Here is a 23,387-nt window from a genome sequence, read left to right as displayed (position 1 = left end):
GTGTCCTGTAATGATACTGAAGTTGTTTGTAGGTTTAAAGAGTTTTTCTGCCAAGACTATACAGTTTTCCAGATATAGAGTTATGTTGTCTGCAAAAAGGTATAGCTTGACTTCCTCTCTGTTTAAATTCCTTTTATTGTCATCTTTTGCCTGATTACTCTGACCAGGACTTCCAATTTTATGTTGAATAGAAGAGTTGAGAGAAGGAATCTTTGCCTTATGCCAATTTTTGAGGAAGAATGCTTCAAGCTTTTTTCTTTCTTTCTTTTTGGGATAGAGTCTCCCTTTGTCTCCCAGGCTGGATTGCAGTGGCACAATCTTGGCTCACTGCAGCCTCTGCCTTCTGGTTTATGTGATTCTTTTTCCACAACCTGTCAAGTAACTGGGATTACAGGCACCCCTGGCTAATTTTTGTATTTTTAGTGGAGATGGGGTTTGCCATGTCAGCCAGGTTGATCTCAAACTCCTGACCTCAGGTGATCCACCTGCCTTGGCCTCACAAAGTGCTGGAATTACAGGTGTGAGTCACTGTACCTATCTGCTTCCAGATTTTGTTCATTCAGTATGTTGGCTGAGAGTTTGTCATAAATAACTTATTGTAAAGTATGTACTTTCAATGCCTAGGTTTTTGAGGGGTTTTAACATGAAAGATATTATATTTTATCAAAAGCCTTTTCAGCATCTATTGAGGTAATCTTGTGGTTTCTGTCTTTAGTTCTGTTTATGTGATGAATCACATTTATTGATTTGATTTGTGTACATTGAACCAATCTTGCATTCCCAAAATAAATTCTACTTGATCATAGTGGGTTAGCTTTTTGATATGCTGCTAAATTTGGTTTGTCAGTATTTTGTTGAGGATTTTTGCATGAATGTTGAAAGATATTGGCCTGAATTTTTTTTTTTTTTTAAATCTCAGCCAGGTTTTGGTATCAGAATAATGCTGTTCTTATATAATAAGTTGAACAGAAGTTACTTTTTCTTAATTTCTTAAAATAGTTTCAGTAGAAATAATACCAGCACTTTTTTGTATACCTGGTAGAATTCAGCTGTGAATCTGTCTGGTCCTTGGCTTTATTTGGTTGATTGGCTATTTATTACTAATTCAATTTTTGAGCTTCTTATTCATCTGTTTAGGGCTTTGATTTCTTTTTTTTCATTCTTGGAAGGATGTATTGGTTTAATAATATTTTCATTTTTTCTAGCTTTTCTTGTTTGTGTGCACAGAGATATTCATGGTAGACTTCAATATATATATTTTGAGACAGAGTCTCGCTCTGTCACCCAGGCTGAAGTGCAGTGGCCGGATCTCAGCTCACTGCAAGCTCTGCCTCCCGGGTTTATGCCATTCTCCTGCCTCAGCCTCCCGAGTAGCTGGGACTACAGGTGCCCACCACCTCACCTGGCTAGTTTTTTGTAGTTTTTAGTAGAGATGGGGTTTCACTGGGTTAGCCAGGATGGTCTCATCTCCTGACCTCGTGATCCGCCCGTCTCGGCCTCCCAAAGTGCTGGGATTACAGGCTTGAGCCACCGTGCCCGGCCTGACTTCAATATATTTTTGTGGGGTCAGTAGTAATGTCTTGTTATTTCTAATTGTGTTTATTTGGATCATCCCTTCTTCCTTCATTAATCTAGGTAGTGGTTTATTTATATTATTATTTTTTCATAGACTTAATTCCTGGATTTCTTGATATTGATTTTGATTATTTCTTGTCTGCTGCTAGCTTAGGGGTTGATTTGCTCTTGCTTCTTTCATTCTTTTATTTATGATGTCAGCTTGTCAAACAAAGATCTCTCAAACTTTTTGAGCATTAAATGCTATCAATTTCCCTTTTAACACCACCTTAGCAGTATTGCAGATATTCTGATGTGTTGGTTTTTTATTTTTATTTTTATTTTATTTATTTATTTATTTTTTGAGATGCATTTTTGTTCTTGCTGCCCAGGCCAAGTGCAATGTCATAATCTTGGCTTACTGCAACCACCACCTTCTGAGTTCAAGCGACTCTCCTACCTCAGCCTCCCAAGTAGCTAGGATTACAGGCGTGTGCCACGACGATGGGCTAATTTTTGTATTTTCAGTAGAGATGGAGTTTTACCATCTTGGCCAGGCTGGTCTCAAACTCCTGACCTCATGATCCGCCTGCCTCAGCCTCCCAAAGTGCTGGGATTAGAGGCATGAGCCACTGTGCCCAGCCCTGGCCTGTTTTTTTTTTGTTCTTATTTGTTTAAAAGAACTTGGTTTTTGCCTTAATTTCATTATTTATCAAGAAGTTATTCAAGTGCAGGTTGTTTAATTTTTATGTAATTGTATGGTATGGTTTCAAGTTGTTTTCTTTTTGTTGAATTATATTTTTGTCAAGCTGAAGAGTTCTGTAGATGTCTCTTGGGATGATTTAGTCAAGTGTTGAGTTTAGGTCCTAATGTTTTGTTAATTTTCTTCTTCAGTTATCTGTCTATTAGTGCCTGTGGGATGTTGTAGTCTCCCACTGTTATTGTGTCAGAATCTAAATCTCCTCATAGGTCTCTAAGAACTTGCTTTATTCATGTGAACCCATTAATTTTATATAACACCTTTCTCTTTTCTGCTTTTTCTTCTGTAAACATTCTTTCATGTATGCACAATTTGCAAAATTTAGATGTCCACGAGTTTAAGAACATGTTTAGAGACCTGGCTGTTGTAAAAGTCTAAATTAGAAATAAGAGGCTTGGCCGGGCGCGGTGGCTCAAGCCTGTAATCCCAGCACTTTGGGAGGCCGAGACGGGCGGATCACGAGGTCAGGAGATCGAGACCACCCTGGCTAATGCGGTGAAACCCCGTCTCTACTAAAATAAAAATACAAAAAACTAGCCGGGCGAGGTGGCGGGCGCCTGTAGTCCCAGCTACTCGGGAGGCTGAGGCAGGAGAATGGCGCAAACCCGGGAGGCGGAGCTTGCAGTGAGCTGAGATCCGGCCACTGCCCTCCAGCCTGAGCGACAGAGCGAGACTCCGTCTCAAAAAAAAAAAAAAAAAAGAAAGAAATAAGAGGCTTAGTTAGTCCACATAAAAATAAGAGAAAATATCTTACTAAAATCTCTTTTCTTAAAACAGTTAGGTTTTATATAGATTTTTATCTCCCTTTTTTGAAATATATGTAAATCATATTAACAGTTAAATAAATCTTTGTTATTTATTTATTTTTTTTATTCAGGATTGTCTTTATCTGGGACCTGAGATTAATTGCTTTGTTTTTGCTTTGGCAAAAGGTTATTCTTACTATTTTTAGTCTTTTAAAGTTGACACAGATTTGTTCACAGTAAAACTCATTCCAAGAGCACACAAAAGTTTAGCATAAAAATAGGATTAAATTTAGCAAAACAGAATTATAAGGACTAAAAGATATTGTGTAATTTGATTGACAAACCTGTTTATCCAACGTGATTATTTACAGGCTGAAGTACTTATACTACAAAAGCAAAAATAGTTCAGTTTATAAACTGAACAGTGGAGTATGTTGTCATACCTTGGTTTCTATTTATTACTTCAGTACAATTAGCATAGTTATGTGTGGTGTTGTTAGACAACCTGCATTCATATACATTTAATAATATTTTCTACAATAGTATGAATATAAAGCCACAATGTCTACTTTGAATGAATTCCTTAGTTATCTTAATATTGTGATTCACACTTTTGAAATGTAAAGTTTTTTAATTGAAATATAGTTACAGAAATTAAAAAAAATCCTACATACATTATGACTAGTACATTAAAATTATTCCTCCTTACATATTTATATCCAATATCCAAAGAAATTTTACTACCAAATTGTTACAGTAGATATTAGTCTTCTATGCTTATTAATTTAACCAATAGGGATAATTATAAGTAAGCATAATTTCAGTGTCTTTCATTTCACAAATTGGAATGCTGCTATTACAGGACAAATAAAGGCAGGCGATGTGGCTGCCCAAAAACTGTAGTAGCTCTCCAGTTAGCTACCTTGCAGGTTCACATATATTCCACTATATTAACACAGTCAGATTTTAATTTTTTATCAAAAAGTGCTAGTGGAAGTTGTGAGATATATTTGAATATAGATTCCGCATTCGATGGCTAGAAAATTAGCATCAGAGATAGAAAAAAATCTTTTATAATTCTTCTGATAATATACTTCTTTTCTTCATAATACTCATGTTTCTCATGCTGTGAGTAGCTATGCACTTTGAGTATTTAGAGAGAAATTCTTTTTGGAGGAATATTTTCTGCCTGACTTGATCAATCTTATATCTAATTTCAGTTTTTTCTTAAGATGCTTTTTTTTTTCTCTCAATATAATCTTTCTCAGAGTGAGAGCTGTTTTTCTTTAGAATGCTTTGTGTATCTGTTTTAGAAGCCCTATTAGTATCCCATAATGTCTGTGAAAGACGCGGCTATTACAGTGAGAACTCTTGGAGCTATCTCTATCTGGATGCATGCTAGAAATCCAGCAGTTTATTTTCCATGTCACCATTATAAATAGAAACTGTGGCTTAAATAATGCTCTCATTTCCATTATTGTGAAGGTGCAGTTCTACCCAGGGAGGCTCTCTTCCTGCAGTTCAGGCTTTACTCTTTGATGTGACACTAAAGTGCTGCTATAGCAATTGGCGTTCACCTATAATGTGAGCTGCTAGCTGTGAGCCCTGTGCTGTGGGCTGTACCACAGTGGCAGAGGGTAGGAAACAAAAGAGGACGCTGGCCACTAGAAGAGGGGAAACCAGAGTACTGTAACCCCGTCCTCAGGGAGGAGAGAGGCACTGCTTTAAAATGCAGGTAGCCAAAAAGATAGCACCCTATTCAACCACTTTTGTATAAGCGTGAAAGTCTACCTTCAGCAGGCAGCTGGCTTCAAGTTGCAGAACTATCTTCTGTCATGAACATGTGAAAAGCTTATTTTGTCATTGAATATAACCAATTAGCATACATGGATGACCTCCCCAATGACCAGGGGAATTTAGGATGAACTGTGTATGACATGGTGCTGTAAATTCTTCTACTTGTGAACTATTTTTGATAACCATCTTTATGTCTTTTCAATCTCTTAAGCAGACTGACTATAATATATGTGACATTGAGATTTAATTGTGTAATGAAAGAGTTTTCTTTCTTTTTCTTTCCTTTTCTTTTTTTTTTTTTTTTTTTTTGAGACAGTCTTGCTGTGTCACCCAGGCTGAAGTGCAGTGGTACAACCTCGGCTCTTTGCAACCTCTGCCTGTCAGGTTCAAGTGATTTTCCTGCCTCAGCCTGCCAAGTAGCTGGGACTACAGGCGTATGCCATCACGCCCGGCTTTTTTTTTTTTTTTTTTTTTTTTTTTTTTTTTTAATTTTAGTAGAGATGGGGTTTCACCGTGTTAGCCAGGATGGTCTCTATTTCCTGATCTCATGATCGACCCTCCTCAGCCTCCCAAAGTGCTGGGATTACAGGTGTAAGCCACCATGCCCAGCCTCTTTCTTTGCTATTATCGTGGTTTCTCTGGGGCTGAAGAGGATTTTTTTTTTAAACTATATTTCCTAGAATTACCAGACATAATATATACAAATAAGGTGCCAACCAAGCTTTACTCTAGAGGGGACTTTCCCTCTCAGGCTTCTCACAATTATGCTGTAAAATGCATGCTGTCACCTAAATATGCAGGCAGAATTGTGTCTCTGCCTATTTGGTATCTATAGTCCTCCACAGTCACTTCTAGAGAGGCTAGAGCAGATTTCTACAAACCTTTTTTTTTTTTTTCTTAGATGGAATTTCGCTCTTGTTGCCCAGGCTGGAGTGCAGTGGCACAATCTCAGCTCACTGCAACCTCCACCTCCTGGGTTTAAGTGATTCTCCTGCCTCAGCCTCCCGAGTAGCTGGGATTACAGGCATGCACTACCATGCCTGGGTAATTTTGTATTTTTAGTAGAGACAGGGGTTTTCCATGTTGGTCAGGCTGGTCTCGAACTCCTGACCTCAGGTGATCCACCCACCTTAGCCTCCCAAGGTGCTGGGATTACAGGTGTGAGGCACCTCGCCTGGCCTAGATTTCTACAAACTTTATAGGGCAGATATTAACCATTTTACTTCTTTCAATGACTCTTGTATCTTCAGACCTGAAACTGATTCAGAGACCATGGAGCCCAGAAACCCAATCAGTGTAACAAGTGTGCATTGCGTAGACATGGAGACATGAGAATCTCCACTTCTCTTTCCTTCCTCTTACTAAAATGCTCACAATTGCAGGTAACACCTACTGCTACTCCACCCATCTAGGACCTAAATCTGAAACTCCAAATTCTAAATCTAGGTCTAGAAATTAAAAAACAAAACAAAACAAAAGTTTCATTTGAGAAATGCAAGTTTTTTTTGGGGGGGTGGGGTGGGAGTGGGGATGGAGTCTTGCTCTGTCACCAGGCTGGAGTGCAGTGGCATGATCTTGGCTCACTGCAACCTCCTCCTCCTCCCAGGTTCAAGCTATTCTCCTGCCTCAGCCTCCTGAGTAGCTGGGAGTACAGGCATGTGCCACCACACCTGGCTAATTTTGTATTACTTTTTTCAGTAGACACCGGGCTTCATCATGTTGGCCAGTATGGTCTCCATCTCTTGACTTTGTGATCCTATCTTGTTGGCCTCCTAAAATGTTGGGATTACAGGCGTGAGCCACTGTGCCTGTCTGCAAGTCTTTTTACTTATAAAACTTAGACATTAAAATAAGAGCACAATTATGTCTTTCTCCTTACTTTCAACTATGTATTCATCTCTTGAAGCTGTTCACTATTGCCAAAAGTAGGTATAAGTTAAACTAATAATAAGTTATTTATTTAAACAAAGAAGAATTTCTCACAAACTAGTTTGTATCACCTCTCTCTCTGTCTCTCTTCTTTTTTTACCTTCACAAATCCACTTGTAATTGCTGCTAATCAAAGTGTAGATTCCAGGCATCTTGAATATTTCTTCTCAAGTTACAGTGCTTAAGTTTGGCCCCAATAAACTGTCTACTTATATTCATGTTGTGTCAGCTTTTTTTTAGGTGAAATATTATTTAGAATTTTCTAGAGCAGCCTCTGAGTAGATTTCTTCTTTGATTGTACTCGCTGTAACAGCCAAAAATGTAGAGTGATGTTGATTTTATCTGGAATCTGCAAATAAGGTCTGGCCTCTGCCTGGAATTTACAAAACAGGGCCAGACTTTAGATTGAGAATGTACAGAAAACCAGCAGGAGGCATTTTCTGCATTGTGAGATGTCAACATAGACATTTCAGATCCCTCCTTTGAGAGTGTGGCTCTTTGACCTTTTCACATCGCTATCTTTATGTGAGAGGCTACAGGTGTAAATAGAATCTGATGACAGAATCTCTAAGTGTAAACAAGCATCTTAGGAGTGAGAGATCAAGGCCATAAAGTAGCCAGAGCCCTGAGCACAACTATAGCTACCTGGAAAATGTGATACCGGGGTGTTATTGTCCTTCTACATGCCCAAAAGCTAGCTAATCAGGACAGGTGATCCAGGTTCTGGAGCTCCACCAGGATAGTTTCATTTTCTTTTTAGAATCAGCCTGAGTCTCTCCTGCTGGCTTATTATTGGGCCATCAGCCCAGGGTCACTGGAAGTGCTCTCATAATCACCTAGGCATCTGAGACATTTGAGAATCTCCAGAACAGAATTGTGTCAGGCTGACAAGAGTGGTTAATTTTGCTTCTGTCTTAATGTAAAAGAAATGAGTCATCTGGTATTTGTTCCTCCCACCATACAAGAGATGTCTTTGGCTGGTACCCAAAGATGAGAGTTTCTCTGGTTCCCTGGTACTTGGGTGAAAAACAAGGAGGCGATCTGGAGACTCAAACAGATAAACAAATTGATTCCATTTCATATAGTCATTAGAAAAATAGATAAAGCAGTCATGGTCCCTACCATGCAAGAACTTTTAGTCTTGACTATCAACTGGATAAGTGGTATAATTATGCATCATATGGTGGGTACAATAAGTAGATGTGTGCAAAGATATGGGATTTATTTGCACCATTTTCTTTATATTGTTGAGACTTCTGATGTCTACACCTGAACATATATTTATAAACAAAAGAGTTATTATTTGTATTTTTTAGCTTGCTAAGAATACTTATCTTCTAAAAATTATTTTAGAAAACCTTAAGAGTTTTGTTTAAACTGCTTATTAGTATGTGATATGCCCTTGAGAGGGCAGTGGGGTTTAAAAAGATTAAAAATTATATAAACTCTGAGATTTAAGTTTTTTTTTTTTTTTTTTGGTACACTTAAAAAATGAAACAACTGAAAATACTCCCCAGTGGCATAAAGAACAGAATTTTACATTAGTTCTACACCTTGCCCCAGCCCTGATCAGATTCACCCTTTTTGAAGACCTTATTTAGGTGTGGCCATACTCCGGAGTCGTGCCTCCCAGAACTAACTAGAAGAGATCAGAGTTTTGGGTGATGAATCCTGTTGCTTTTTTAGGGTTGATGCTCATGATTTCCTGAAACCCAAAAGCAGATAAATGGAAAATATGAAATATGAGTTATATGGTCTTAATTTTTAAATTTTTTATTGAAACCATTGTTTGCAGAGACATTACATTTAGCAACTTGTTTTCTGTCCCTGCAGATATAGTAATTGATTCACAAATCACAAAATAATAAATATAAACACAACAAAAATTCATCTAAATTACATTAAACTCTTTCTATCTGTATCCCGCTCATCTGTCTATCAGTGACAGATAAACAAAAGAAATAAAAATGCTGGGTTCTTATTCTAAATCCTTGGAATTATTGAACACTTAGTATAAACTCACAGGTTTTATCAGAATTAAATAATGGGTTATCAGTGCTCTGTAACCTCTTATTGAGCACACGGTACCTGCTTAATAAACATTGCATTAGTACATGTGCACATGTTGTTTTCTAAATGCAGACTTACTCAGAAATTGCTGCTTTCTGTTTTCTCTATAAACTTTAAAGAGCCAGCAAATAATATAATACTTTAAGATAAAGAATGGTTGTCTTCATTTGTATCAAAAGTATTTGTGTTGTGACAAGACTGCTGAATATAAGGGACTCTGTGCCATGCCTCATTTTTCTACATGCCCAAAAGCTAGCTAATCAGGACAGGTGATCCAGGTTCTGGAGCTCCACCAGGATAGTTTCATTTTCTTTTTAGAATCACCCTGAGTCTCTCCTGCTGGCTTTTGGGCCAATGCTAATAATGAGCCCAGAGAGAGTGACATCAGCACTGACAGGGGACTTCTTTATTTATTTTTATTTTTTTATTTTTTGAGACGGAGTCTCGCTCTGCCGCCCAGGCTGGAGTGCAGTGGCCGGATCTCAGCTCACTGCAAGCTCCGCCTCCCGGGTTCACGCCATTCCCCTGCCTCAGTCTCCCGAGTAGCTGGGACTACAGGCGCCCGCCACCGCGCCCGGCTAGTTTTTTGTATTTTTTAGTAGAGACGGGGTTTCACCGTGTTAGCCAGGATGGTCTCGACCTCGTGATCCGCCCGTCTCGGCCTCCCAAAGTGCTGGGATTACAGGCTTGAGCCACCGCGCCCGGCGGGACTTCTTTAAAACACCCATTTCCTGGGCGACAGAGCGAGACTCCGTCTTAAAAAAAAAAAAAAAAAAAAAATTAAAACACCCATTTATGGACCCTTTCCAAACCTGAAGAATCATACTACATAGAGTGGGGCCAAATTTACAAAGTGATGTATAAGCTCATTAAAGCTTGAGTAGCAGTGCTTAGGTAAGTGGTTATAAGGGCAGGCTTCTAATTAAAATCACATGGCCAATTTGCAGAACTCTCTTGTACCCTTTTCACAGTTTGTTTAGTGTTCTCGGTGAAAGCGTCTATTTGTTTTCATTAAGTGCCTCATGTGACTCTAAGGTGCCAGAATCAAGTATGACGAGTTCAAGATACATTTATGAGAGTTAAGTGCTGCCTTTGCACTAAAGGGTGGTCCAGGAACCTGTTCTGTTTGGGTTTGGTAAGGACAGGACAGTGTGGCCAATATTTCTATTACTGTAGCAGAAATTGCTAGTGTCTGTAGCAGAGGAGAGAACCTGAGGACCAAAAAATAAAATATATATATTATATATATACACGCACACTTTTTTCTTTTTTTTTAAAGATGAAGTTTCACTCTTGTTGCCCAGGCTGGAGTGCAATAGTGCAGTCTTGGCTCACTGCAACCTCCACCTCCCAGGTTCAAGTGATTCTCTTCTCTTCCCTCAGCCTCCTGAGTAGCTGGGATTACAGGCATGAGCCACCACGTCCTGCTAATTTTGTAGTTTTAGTAGAGATGGAGTTTCTTCATGTTGGTCAGGCTGGTCTCAAACTCCCGACCTCAAGTGATCCACCCACCTCAGCCTCCCAAAGTGCGGGATTACAGGCATGAGCCACTGCGCCTGGCTGCAGATAAACTTACATTTTTTATCTCTGTGGAGCAGCTCATTGTTCCTAAATCTTTTCTGTTATAAAGGACAGAAATGGGTAGAGTTTTTCTGTCTTGGGCTTTCTGCCTTTGGGTGTTGTGGTAAAAGATGAACATATGGTGCTCAAATTTTTAAAGGCAGATATAATTAGTCCAGAAAGTGTCATCTGAGAAATAATTCTAGAGGAGGAGGAGACAGAAAAAATGACTTTTCTTCAGCTAAACATTTCTGACATCAAGAGCTGTGTCCACTCTGCCTCCTGGATTGCCATGTGCTTAGTACTTGCAAATCTTTACTTCTATACTTGTGTTTTTTCTCCCTAATGAGTTTTTCTTAACTACTTTTACAAATGCTTATGATAGTCGAGGGTCTCTGAAAAATACTTCGTTTCTATATATCACAGCCTTCTCTACATCACGGCTTCTTATATGCCATGCAGAATTCTCACCATGAATTTGTGATCTGCAATGTTAAAAATGTTGACTGGCTGTTGAACATGGATAGCTGTGGATACTCAGTATCCCTCCCCTCCCCTCCCCTCCCCTCCCCTCCTCTCCCCTCCCCTCCTCTCCCCTCCCCTCCCCTCCCCTCCCCTCCCCTCCTCTCCCCTCCTCTCCCCTCCTCTCCCCTCCTCTCCCGTCCCCCCTCCCCTTCCCTTCCCTCCCCTGCCCTCTCCTTTCTTTCTGAGAGGGAATCTCACTCTGTCATCCCGGCTGGAGTGCAGTGGCAGGATCTCGGCTCACTGCAGCCTCCACATCCCAGATTCAAGCAATTCTCCTGCCTCAGCTTCCGGAGTAGCTGGGATTACAAGCACACATCATCACACTCAGCTAATTTTTGTATTTTTAGTAGAGACGGGGTTTTACCATGTTGGTCAGGCTAGTCTCAAACTCCTGACCACGTGATCCACCTGCCTCAACCTCCCAAAGTGCTGGGATTATAGGCATGAGCCACAGCATCCAGCAATGATACTCTATATTTCTTTGGGGGAAAATCTGGGGTTCCTAGTAAAGATGGAGAAAATGTAATGTTGAGGTTTTTTTCTGTGTTCTTTATTGTTTTGAGGCATTACACGATTAAGAAAATGCTCATTTAAACAGAATGGCATTTATTACCCAGAAAGTTCTGAAAGAAGTGGCTGGGCAATTTGGCTCACGCCTGTAATCCCAACACTTTGGGAGGCTGAGGCGGATGGATCACAAGGACAGGATTGAGACCGTCCTGGTGAACATGGTGAAACCCCATCCCTACTAGAAATACAAAAAATTAGCCAGGCGTGGTGGCATGCGCTAGTAGTCCCAGCTACTCGGGAGGCTGAGGCAGGAGAATCACTGGAACCTTGGAGGCAGAGATTTCAGTGAGCCGAGATCGCACCATTGCACTACAACCTGGGCGACAGAGTGAGACTGAGTCTCAAAAAAACAAAAACAAAAACAAAAAACAAACAACAATTACCAGGAGATACCTGTTTATTTGGTTGCTAAAGAAAGACTACTTAAAGTCACTATTAAAAATTGTAGAACATGGGAGATATCTGTATCTTTAACTTTCCATACAACTGATGTTTTCTTACAGTTAAATTCAGACTGTAACTGGCTTTAGTGGGGGCAATATCTCAGTAGTGATGCTGTGTCCTTCTAGGTGCATCAGCACACTATAAAAACTTGTCCTAGTGCATTTGATGTTAATAACTCACTTGCTTAGTAAGCTCTCTTACAGATTTTTTCGCTATAGAGTTTTCTTTTTTTCTTTTCATCATTAAGTATCTTTTTTTTTTTTTTTTTTTTTTTGAGACGGAGTCTCGCTCTGTCGCCCAGGCTGGAGTGCAGTGGCCGGATCTCAGCTCACTGCAAGCTCCGCCTCCCGGGTTCACGCCATTCTCCTGCCTCAGCCTCCCGAGTAGCTGGGACTACAGGCGCCCGCCACCTCGCCCGGCTAGTTTTTTGTATTTTTAGTAGAGACGGGGTTTCACCATGTTAGCCAGGATGGTCTCGATCTCCTGACCTTGTGATCCGCCCGTCTCGGCCTCCCAAAGTGCTGGGATTACAGGCATGAGCCACCGCACCCAGCCCATTAAGTATCTTTGTGCAGCTGATGTCCATAAACCATCACATTTAATCTGGCAGCTGCCCTGTTTTTGAGGTTTTCTTTGTATTTATCTTTCTTTGGTAAATGAAAGCTCTCATCTTTGTTTACAGGACAGAAAAACTGAAAAAGACACAGACTCTTCCACTTACTGGATGTTTGACAAAATGATCTTTTGGGGCCAAAACATTGGCATTACTGGTAAACTTGGTAAAGATTCCGTAACTTAGACTTTATTTCAGATCTCCTGAAACAAGAATCTGCATTAACAAGATGTCTGGTTTATTATACACATTAAAATTCAAGTGTTACCTTCTAAGTCAACATGTCTATTTTGTCTGAAAAATGTAAACAGCTATGTCTTTTTCATCTGAAAAACATACACAACTCATTCTGTATTATGTAAATATAGTCCCCCAAAAATGTACATGTTAGTGTTTATGCCCTCAATTTTATACTTCATCATCCAGACAAGTATCATATACACACTGATTTTGTGGATATTATGCCACTCTCTTTTCTCAGAGTTAGAGAATATATTAGAAAACGTTTGTGTTTTGACAATTATTTTATTGGATAATTTCAGTCCCTCTTATAAGTTAGAATCAGTTCTATTCACTTTCTGATTTTACCTTGAGTCAAATGGAAAATTCTGCCAATAGCCACTTTGTAAGTATGTGTGTTTGTGTGTCTTTTCCAGGGACTGTTGACATTTACAGTTGTGGCCATAGAATTCTCTTTGGAGGAGTAGCAGTGCCTGGACACTGCACAGCAGAATTTATAGAGGAATGGGATGAAAACCTGGCCTTCCTGGGTGAGGATAACTTTAATACAAAATTCCTTATATAAACTAAAGGTTTCATTTCTCTTTTGTAGAATGTTTTCTGGTAATTTATGCTTTCAAATTTCTGTTTTCAAGAAAATCCTGGGGATTTGTCTGTTTAGAAAAGAATTTCTTCAAGAGGTTTCATCTTGACTTGAACTTTCCATATTCCTGAGCTGATCTGTGTCCTTCACTTTAGATTATTGGTAATTTCAGAAGTTTAGTTGCATAAAACATTGTTACTCAGGCCTTAAAATCTAATTGTCATCAGCAATTTTTAATTCAGTCGTACCAGGCAGTGAAATTAAGAACCTACAAAATTAAATTATTTTCTTTTTTTCTTTTTCTTTTTTTTTTTTTTTTTTTTGAGATGGAGTCTTGCTCTGTCACCCAGGCTAGGGTACAATGGCATGATCTCAGCTCACTGCAACCTCCACCTCCCAGGTTCAAGCGATTCTCCTGCGTCAGCCTTCTGAGTAGGCTGGGGTTACAGGCGCCTGCCACCATGCCCAGCTAATTTTTGTATTTTTAGTAGAGACAGGGTTTCACCATCTTGGACAGGCTGGTCTCGAACTCCTGACCTCATGATCCACCTGCCTTGGCCTCCCAAAGTGCTGGGATTACAGGTGTGAGCCACCGTACCCGACCAATAAAAGTATTTTCTAAATATTTAAACATTTCTGTTATAAATTAGTATATTGGGATAAATTTATTAGAATATTCTATTATATCCTCTTTACTGAGCACGTTACTAAGTTGGTAATTGGAGAATATGAGTAAGATTCATGTTAGTTATTTTTAATAAAACAGGTATTGCTGTCTCTAAGCCCGACCTGATCACCTCTCTGGAGCAAGGAAAAGAGTCCTGGAATATGAAGTGACATGAGATGGTGGATGAACCCCCAGGTAGGTGAGAGTGAATACAACAGATGACATGGATGAGGGGTCCAAGTCAAGAAGAAAGCAAGTCCTTAAAGTGATTTGGGAAGCTGTGTTCAAAAGGAAATAGTTTCTGGAAAGCCTGAAAATTTTTAAAAATTATACTCTCACATAGGGGCATCTTCTGTCTTATGTTTATAAAATTTCTAAGAATTCTAATTTCCTTTCAATGTTCTTCTTTCAAATTTACAGTGACAGCTAAAGTACTGTTTGTGACATACAAAAAGAGTGTACAATCTGACTTTTTTTTTCCTTGTTTATGTGGACAGAGAGATATCTCCATAATTTTGAGATACTCTATGTTAAACTATTTTTAAGTTCTCTTTTTACATCACGTCTGAAATGCATGAGAGTGGTGGTTTCTGTTTCATTGGTTTTCTTGTTCATTTTTTCTGCACATTTCATCCTGTTTTCATTACCATAGTTTTGAAATATAGTTTGAAATTATAAAGTATGATGTCTTTCTGCTTTGTTCTTTTTTCTTAAGATTGCTTTGGCTATTCAAAGTTTATTGTAGTTTCATGTATATTTTAGGATTGTGTTTTTCATTACTGTGAAAAAAAAACACTGGAATTATGACAGGGAGTTTACTGAATCTAGAGATCACTTTGGATAATATAGCTGTTTCACAATACTTATTCTTTCAGTAGAAATATTTTTAAATTTATTTGTGTCCTGTCTACTTTTTTTCATTGATTTATCTTTTACTTAAAAGATTTACAAGCTCCATGTTTAAATTTGTTCTAAAATTAATTATTTCATTGCTATTGTAAATAAGATTTTTTTTCTCTATTTTATCAGACCATTTGTTTAAAGTATATGAAACCATAACTTGGATTTGTGTGTTAATTTTATATTTTTAGTTTAAACAGGTTTTAATGTACTGCTATGTTTTTTTGATATAAGATTACATGATCTACCAAGAGCAACGTTTTACTTTTGGTCTTCAATTTCAATGACTTTAAATTTTTCTTTTGACTATTTCTTCCACATACTTTCAGTGCTATGTTAAAATAGAAGCATTGACAATAAGAAACAGTTGTTTTGCAATGGGGTCTGTAAATTTAAAGGAGCAAACACCTCTTCAAGATTTTATAAACTGGTTTCAGAAAGTAAAAGTAAATTTTTGTTTGGCCCCCAATGTGATAGAATGCCCTCTGGGTTTGTAGTGAAGAAGGGGTGCAGCTTGGTCTTAAGGCTGCTGGGTTTGCACAAGGGTCCACCTTTAGTTGTCTTGTTAAAAGGGGCTTGGATAATTGTAGTTCACATTTAAATTTTGGACAGTTAATTTTTGGATAGAGTGAATATCTTTCAGGACTTTGCTGTGCATTGCAGACCCAGGGGCAGGTTTCTGCAGTCGGGTCTGCATATGGTGGACTTTATATCAGGATGTGGATGAGCATGGCTTTCACTGACTACAAGAGAGAATTTTCCCGGGTCACTTTGGGTTTCTACATAGGCAGAACCAGCCATGAACTGTGGCTCAGGGACCTGGAAATGAATCATGAAACTGCCTCAGGGACCACAGTAAAGGCCAAGGTCTGCAGGCCTGCCAGCATGGCTGTAAATGGGTGTCTTCCTCTAGGCCTCTGGAAGGGCAGGACCTCCCCCAGACTGTGGCTGGGAAGAGTTTGGGATGGTTACAGAGTAAGTTCAAAATTCTCACTGGAACCAAGTTAGGTGGAACATTTTCTTGTCTGTAGCCAAAAACAGTATTCCTGTAGTTTGCCACCTGAATGAGGGCCTGCCTTCTAAACAGAATTACTTCAATCTTGGGCTTTGGCAGAACACAACTCCCTTCCTAGATCTCAGAACTCTCTTAAAGGCACTTTTTTTTTCTTCTTCTTCTTTGAGACGGAGTCTCGCTCTGTCACACAGACTGGAGTGCAATGGCGCGATCTTGACTCACTGCAACCTTCGCCTCCCGGGTTCAAGTGATTCTTCTGCCTCAGCCTCCCGAGTAGCTGGGATTACAGGTGCGGCCACCACACCCAGCTAAATTTTGTGTTTTTAGTAGAGATGGAGTTTCACCAGGTTGGCTAGGCTGGTCTTGAACTTTTAGCCTCAGGTGATCCACCCACCTTGGATCACAGGTGTGAGGGATTATAGGTGTGAGCCACTGTGCCTGGCCAAAGGCACTTATTTTTGAGGTGTGGTCTTATTACATAACCCAGGCATGTCTTAATATTTTGACTGCAAGCAATTCGTTAATGTATCATGTAACTGTCATTATCGGTGTAAACCATGATGCGTGGTTCTCTCAAAAAGGCATTTTCGTTAGGAATGGCTGACAAATTTTCTTGCTGTCAGGGGATAAGCAAATAGGGTGCCCTTTTTTTTTTTTTTTTTTTTTTAGTCTTATTAATGTCACTCTCTATATAAATTTTTACTTTCTATTTTCTACTTCAAATTTGTCTGTAATTTTAGATTCAGACATTTAGGGCAATATACTAGAATTTACATGTTGTGCCTGAATTAAATTAGATAATTAGTATGCAGGCAGGCAAAAAGGAATTATAAAATTTTCAACTACTTTTGTCAGCCTATATCTAAATAATAGCATAGTTTATTCCCCAAATATTTGTTTTGTATATGAGGCTCTAACCCTATTCTGCTAAATATATGTATAATTTCACAATGTAAGGTGTTGTTTACTTCTATATTTGGATTACAGTAGTTTTATTTTGGGTAAAAATAGCAAATATTTAAAACAAAAATTGACACTAGTTTCTTTTAAATGCTTATCTATTAAAAGTTTTTCATTAGCATCTCCTGTTTATGATTGTAATTCATTTTCTCTGAAATTTTATTACCTTACAATAGATACCAGTAATTTAAAATGCCTGCCTTCCAGGAATGCACAGTTACAGCCAAACATTGCAGTCATCTAGACAAATTATTTGTTAATGTACATTGATGTTGCCAACTAGATTTTATGAGTAAACATTTATTATTGTCTTGTAGTACTATAATTGTCTTTTTTACTGTAAATTTCTTACTATCAGTTTATTGTTTTTAGTTTTATTTATGTATTATAATTTTAGACAATTGGCAATTCTGTTTGTATACTTTAAATTAATGTGGGGTTTAATTAAAAGATAAATGAGCCATATGTCTGTCACAATCAGATTATATATATTTTTGTGTTTATATCTGCAAATGTGACCCCAATTTTTGTTATAGCTTATCTTACATATATTCTTTCTTAGCTCATTCTCTTTTTCTCTTTTTTTTTTTTCTTTTTGAGATGGGGTTTTGCTGTTGTTGCTGAGGCTGGAGTGCAATGCACTATCTCGCCTCACTGCAACCTCTGCCTCCAGGGTTCAAACAATTCTCCCGCCTCAGCCTCCCAAGTAGCTGGGATTACAACCATGTGCCACCACACCCCGCAAATTTTCTTTATTTTTCTTTATTAGAGGCGGGGTTTCTCCATCTTGGTCAGGCTGGTCTCGGATTCCTGACCTCAGGTGATCTGCCCACCTCAGCCTCTCAAAGTGCTGGGATTGTAGGCATTAGCCACTGTGCCCGACCTCTTAGCTCATTTTCAATGTTGGTTTTATCTTGTCTAAGTGAGTAGCCTTAGAAATAGCCTCATTTTTGCCATGTGTTTAATGATGAATACGTATTTCCTTTGTGTGAGACAAACACTTTGTGATTTGGAGGTAATTTTTTAGAAGATTTATAATTTGGTATTTTTTTTCAGTTTTTTAAGAAGTAATTGTTGTAAAAACACATAACATATAATTTAGCTTCTTAAATCTGTTTAAATGCACATGTCAGGGCCAGGCATGGTGGTGGCTCACATCTGTAAAACCAGGATTTTGAGAAGCCAGGACAGGATTGCTTGAGCCCAAAAGATTGAGACCAGCCTGAGCAAAATGTGGAGACACCCTCTCTACAAACATTTTTCTTTCTAAGAAATAGCCAGGCAGGGTTGTGTGTACCTGTGGTCTGAGCTACTTGAGAGATTGAGGGGCAGGGTTACTTGAGCCTGGGAGTGTAAGGCTGCAGTGAGCCATAATTGTGCCATGCACTCAAGCTTGGGTGACAGATTGAGACCCTGTCTCAAAAAAAAAAAAAAAAAAAAGAGTTGTATATTTCAACTATCTTAACTGTATTCACATTGTTTTGCAAAAGACTTCTAGAAATTTTATATCTTGTAAAACTAAGACTCACTATCCATTAAATAACATTTACTCATTTTATGCTCTCTCCAGCCCTTAACAAACACCCTTCCACTTTCTGTTTTTACGAGTGTGACTGTTTTATATATCTTACATAAGTGAAATCATAATATCTATGATTTCATTACTGGCTTATTTCAGCTGACATAATATTCTCAAAGTGTATCTTTAAATGTGACAAGACTTTTCTTAAAGGTTGAATAATATTCCATTGTATCAAATATGTCTTGAAGGTCCTATGTTGCATGTTTTAGATACAGATTAATAAATGGAATTGCTGTATGTGATAATAATTTTATTTTTAATTATAAGAAGTACATTTATAACATAAAATAATGGGTGCCTCCTTGTTTCCTTGTTTTCTACCGACAGTCATCATGGGTTTCTTTCTTTTTTTTTTTTTTTTTTGGGACAGAGTCTCACTCTGTTGCCCAGGCTGGAGTGCAGTAGCATGATCTCAGCTTATTGCAACCTCTGCCTCCCAGATTCAAGCGATTTTCCTGCATAGCTGGGATTACAGGCACATGCTGCCACACCCAGCTAATTTTTGTATTTTTAGTAGAGACAGGGTTTCACCATGTTTGTCAGTCTGGTCTTGAACTCCTGACCTTATGATCTGCCCAACTTGGCCTCCCAACATGCTGGGATTACAGGTGTGAGCCACCGTGCCAGCCCGTCCAATATGGTGAAACCCCATCTCTACTAAAAATATAAAAATTGGCTAGGCATGGTGGCAGGCTCGAGGCAGGAGAATTGGTTGAATCCAGAAGGCAGAGGTTGCAGTGAGCTGAGGCCATGCCACTGCATTCCAGCCTGGGCAATAGAGCAAGGCTCCATCTCAGAAGAAAAAAGAAAACAAAAAGAACTTATCTTCTTATGGCTGATTAAAAGATTTTTCACTTATGGTTTCAGGAAATAATTGAACTTTATCAGTATGGATATTCAGTTTTTAAAACAATTTTGTGAAAAGATTATCTTTTTTCTATTGTGTGCTCATGTCAATTTTGTGGGAGATTATTTGGCCATATTCAGAAGGGTTCATTTCTGGGCGCTCTATTCTGTTCTTTCGTCTGTTTATCTGTCTTTGTGTCCGTACCACACTGTGTTTGTTATTGTTGCTTTTAATATGTTTCAAATTCAGAAATTATAATGCACCTTTGTTCTTTTTCATGGGTGTTTGGCTATAGGTCATAATAAAATTTTAACATTTTAAACAATATTTCTTTAAAAAACTGCTATTGGGGTTTTTATGAAGATTATATTGAATTTGTTTAGCACTGTAAGTTGTATTAACATCTTTGAAAAATTATTATTTTTTGATTCCTGAGCAAACATATGTTGAGGAGTGTGTTTTATTTTCATATATTTTTGGATTTTTTTTTAGTTTTACTTTTAATTTCTAGTTTAATTCAGTTTTGGTCAGAAAACACAAAGTGTGTAATTTTGGTCTTAAATTTATTTGTTGTTGTATTTGTTGTTTTTGTTTGGAGACAGGATCTTACTCTGTCAACCAGACCAGAGTGTACTGCCATGATTTTGTCTCATTGCAGCCCCAACCTACTGGGTTCAAGTGATCTTTCCACCTCAGTGTCTCATGTAATTGGGACTACAAACATGAAGTACCATGTCTCAATAATTCTTTGATTATTTGTAAGGATGGAGTCTCACTATGTTGCCCAGGCTGGCCTCAAACTTTTAACTCCAAGTAATCCTCCCACCTTGGTCTCTAAGTGTTGGGATTATAGGCATGAGCTACACCACCTAGCTGGCATTCTTAAATTTAATAAAACTTAGTATATGTCCTAACAGAATACGCCAGGTGCAAATAAGAATATTGTGTATTCTCTTGCTTTTGACTGGAAAGTTTTGTACTCATCTGTTAAGCCTAGTTGGTCTGTAATATGGTTTTGATGTTCATGTTCTCCAAACCTTATGCTGCAATGTAATCCTTAATGTTGGATGTGGGACCTGGTGGGAGGTGTTTGGGTCATGGGGGCAAAGTCTTCATAAATAGCTTGGCACCATCCTCTTGGTAATCAAAATGTTTACACTCCATTAATTCAAATGAAAACAGATTTATTAGAAGAACCTGGCTCCTTCATCTCATACTTGCTCTGTCTGTTATTATGTGACATGTACATAATATCTATGATTTCATTACTGGCTTATTTCAGTTGACATAATATTCTCAAAGTGTATCTTTAAATGTGACTGAATAATATTCTATTGTATCAAATATGTCTTCAAGGTCTTTGCCTTCAACCATGATTGTAAGCTTGCTGAGACACTCACCAGAAGCAGATGCTGGCACACATTTTTTGTACAGTCTGCTGGATTGTGAGCCATATAGTCTTTATTTCTTTATAAATTATCCACTCTCAGGTATTCTTCTATATGTAAAATGATTAATACAGTCTATAATGTTGTCTAGGTTTTGTTTTCTTATTGATTTTTTAATCTGAATTTTCTGTTATTAAAACTGGGGTCTTGATGTCTACAATTATGTTGTTATGTATTTCTTGTTTTAATTTTGTTAATATTTGCGCTCTCGCGCTCTCTCTCTCTCTCTCTATATATATATATATTTTTTTTTTCTTCTTTTTTTTGAGACAGAGTCTCGCTCTGTCACCCAGGCTGGAGTGCAGTGGCGCGATCTCGGCTCACTGCAACCACCACCTTCCAGGTTCAAGCAATTCTCTCGCCTCAGCCTCCCAAGTAGCTGGGATTATAGGCGCTTGCCACCACGCCCGACTGATTTTTGTATTTTTAGTAGAGATGGGGTTTCGCCATGTTGGCCAGGCTGGTCTCAAACTCCTGACCTCAGGTGATCCGCCTGCCTTGGCCTCCCGGAGTACTTGGATTACAGGTGTGAGCCATCGCGCCCGGCCTGCTTTATATATTTTGGAGCCCTTATGTTATATATACATATACATACAGCTAGGGAGATAGATATAATAGTTACAGATTTATGGTAAATCAACCTATTTTATGAATATATAATATCAATGTTTATCTCATGTTAGCACTTGACTTAAAACATATTATGTCTAATACCTACCCAGTTGTAGTTACTATTTTCATAAAATGTAGTTTGGTTTTTTTTCACTCTGGGGTTTTCAACCTATTTGACTTAGTGCTAAAATGATTCCCTTGTAGGCAACATACTCTTAGCTTTTTTCTTAAGCCAGTAAAGCATTTTATTTTTTCTTTTTATAATTTCATTTATCTACTTGTTTATTCATTTATTTTTGAGATAGGGGCTCACTCTGTCAACCAGACTGGTTTGCAGTGTTGTGATCATGGCTCACTGCAGCCTTAACTTACCAAACTCAGAAGATTTTCTCATTTCAGCCTCTCAGGTAGCTGGGTTATAAGTGTGTAGCATCACGCCCAGCCAGTTTTTTGTGTATTTTTGGTTGAGACAGAGTTTTGCCACATTGTCAAGGCTGTTGTCAATCTTCTGAGATCCAGTGATCAGCCCACCTTAACCTCCCAAAGTCCTGAGGTTACATTTCTTTTTTATTAAGTAATTTAATTAATTTATATTTAAAACTACTTCTTAAAAATGAAGTTACTGGTTTTACTGTTACTGTTTTATGTGTTCCTGAGTGGTATGCTTTTTCTTATTTACTGTTTTATTGCCTTAAATTTTATTTCAATTGTGTAGTGATGTGCTTCAATTATTTTTCTAATTTTGTTTTGCATAGTTTATTTAAATGTTATCTTTATAATCATGTTGTCTATTAGTGTGTTTTCATGCTATTGATAAAGACGTACCTTACCCTGGGCAAATTACTAAAGAAAGAAATTTATTGGACTTACAGTTTCATGTGACTGAGGAGACCTCACAGTTATGATGGAAGGTGAAAGACATGTCTCACATGGTGGCAGATAAGAGAGAGAGAGCTTGTGCAGAAAAACTGCTTTGTAAAGCTGTCAGATTTCATGAGACTTATTCACTATCATGAGAACAGTACAGGAAATACCTGCCCCCTTGATTCAATTACCTTCCACCACATCCCTCCCACAACATGTGGGAATTAAAGATGAAACTTTGGTTGGGACACAGCCAAACCATATTATCTCAAAAAAATGGAGTTTACATTAAACATCTTAAAATTCAAACAATATATTTTAATTTTGTGACAACTTCAATTGAATATAAAATTATACCTCTGTATTTTTCAGTTTGTTAATAATATTAAAAATTTTTAGGCTGGGTGCAGTGGCTCATGCCTGTAATCCCAACACTTTGGGAGGCTGAGGTGGGTGGATCACCTGAGGTCAGGAGTTTGAGACCAGCCTGATCAACATGGAGAAACCCCATCTCTACTAACGAATACAAAATTAGCCAGTTATGGTGGTGCATGCCTATAATCCCAGCTACTCGGGAGGCTGAGGCAGGAGAATTACTTGAATCCAGGAGGCAGAGGTTGCAGTGAGCCGAGATTGCACCATTGCACTCCAGCCTGGGCAACAAGTGTGATACTCCATCTCAAAATAAAATAAACAAATAAAAATTATTTTATATTGTGTATTTATTAACATATGTATGCAGATTGTATTCTGTTTTAAATATTCTACAGAAGAATTTTAGGGGTTTTATGCATCATCATTATGATAGTACAGATTTCTATATTTGTATATTTACATTTAATATAGAGTTTTATTTTATATATGGTTTTGTTGCAGAAAATGGGAGGCAGGAGAGACCCAGTAGGTGAAACTGGAGGATTTTATTAAGGTGCACACCGGTGCAGTGGATTTGCATCCAAAGGGCTGAGCCCTGGACAAAGACAGGGCTTGCCTTTTATACATGCCTGGTGGCCATCTAGTGGCACAAAGCTCATGGTGCAAGCAAGCAGGCTTAACAGAAGCAGAATAGGGGCATTTAATCAAACAATAACAGGTTATGCT

At 38.2% G+C, this 23,387-nt stretch overlaps 1 protein-coding gene across 23 annotated transcripts in view; it reads left to right on the top strand.

Annotated features, from left to right (window-relative positions):
- The window catches only part of LOC135968652 (zinc finger protein 431-like), an 85,536-nt gene that overhangs the window by 29,918 nt on the left and 32,231 nt on the right, over nt 1-23,387 (top strand). For 9 of the 23 annotated variants that reach the window (XR_010583563.1, XR_010583565.1, XR_010583567.1 and 6 more), the window contains 3 exons: nt 12,638-12,734; nt 13,225-13,338; nt 14,158-14,253. Coding sequence is in view for 9 of the 23 variants with exons in the window: in XM_065536340.1 (XP_065392412.1) it covers nt 12,638-12,734; nt 13,225-13,338; nt 14,158-14,228 (282 nt within the window). In the remaining 14 variants the exon portion in view is untranslated. Of the gene's footprint in view, nt 1-12,637; nt 12,735-13,224; nt 13,339-14,157; nt 14,254-14,478; nt 14,741-16,140; nt 17,055-17,109; nt 18,751-20,718; nt 20,971-23,387 lie in introns of those variants that run through there. The other 14 variants (XR_010583570.1, XM_065536344.1, XM_065536346.1 and 11 more) reach the window with 10 other exon arrangements.

Source organism: Macaca fascicularis, chromosome 19 (assembly GCF_037993035.2).
Source record: "Macaca fascicularis isolate 582-1 chromosome 19, T2T-MFA8v1.1".
In the NCBI taxonomy this organism is placed as follows: Eukaryota; Metazoa; Chordata; class Mammalia; order Primates; family Cercopithecidae; genus Macaca; species Macaca fascicularis.
This window is presented reverse-complemented; position numbering and strand designations above follow the sequence as displayed.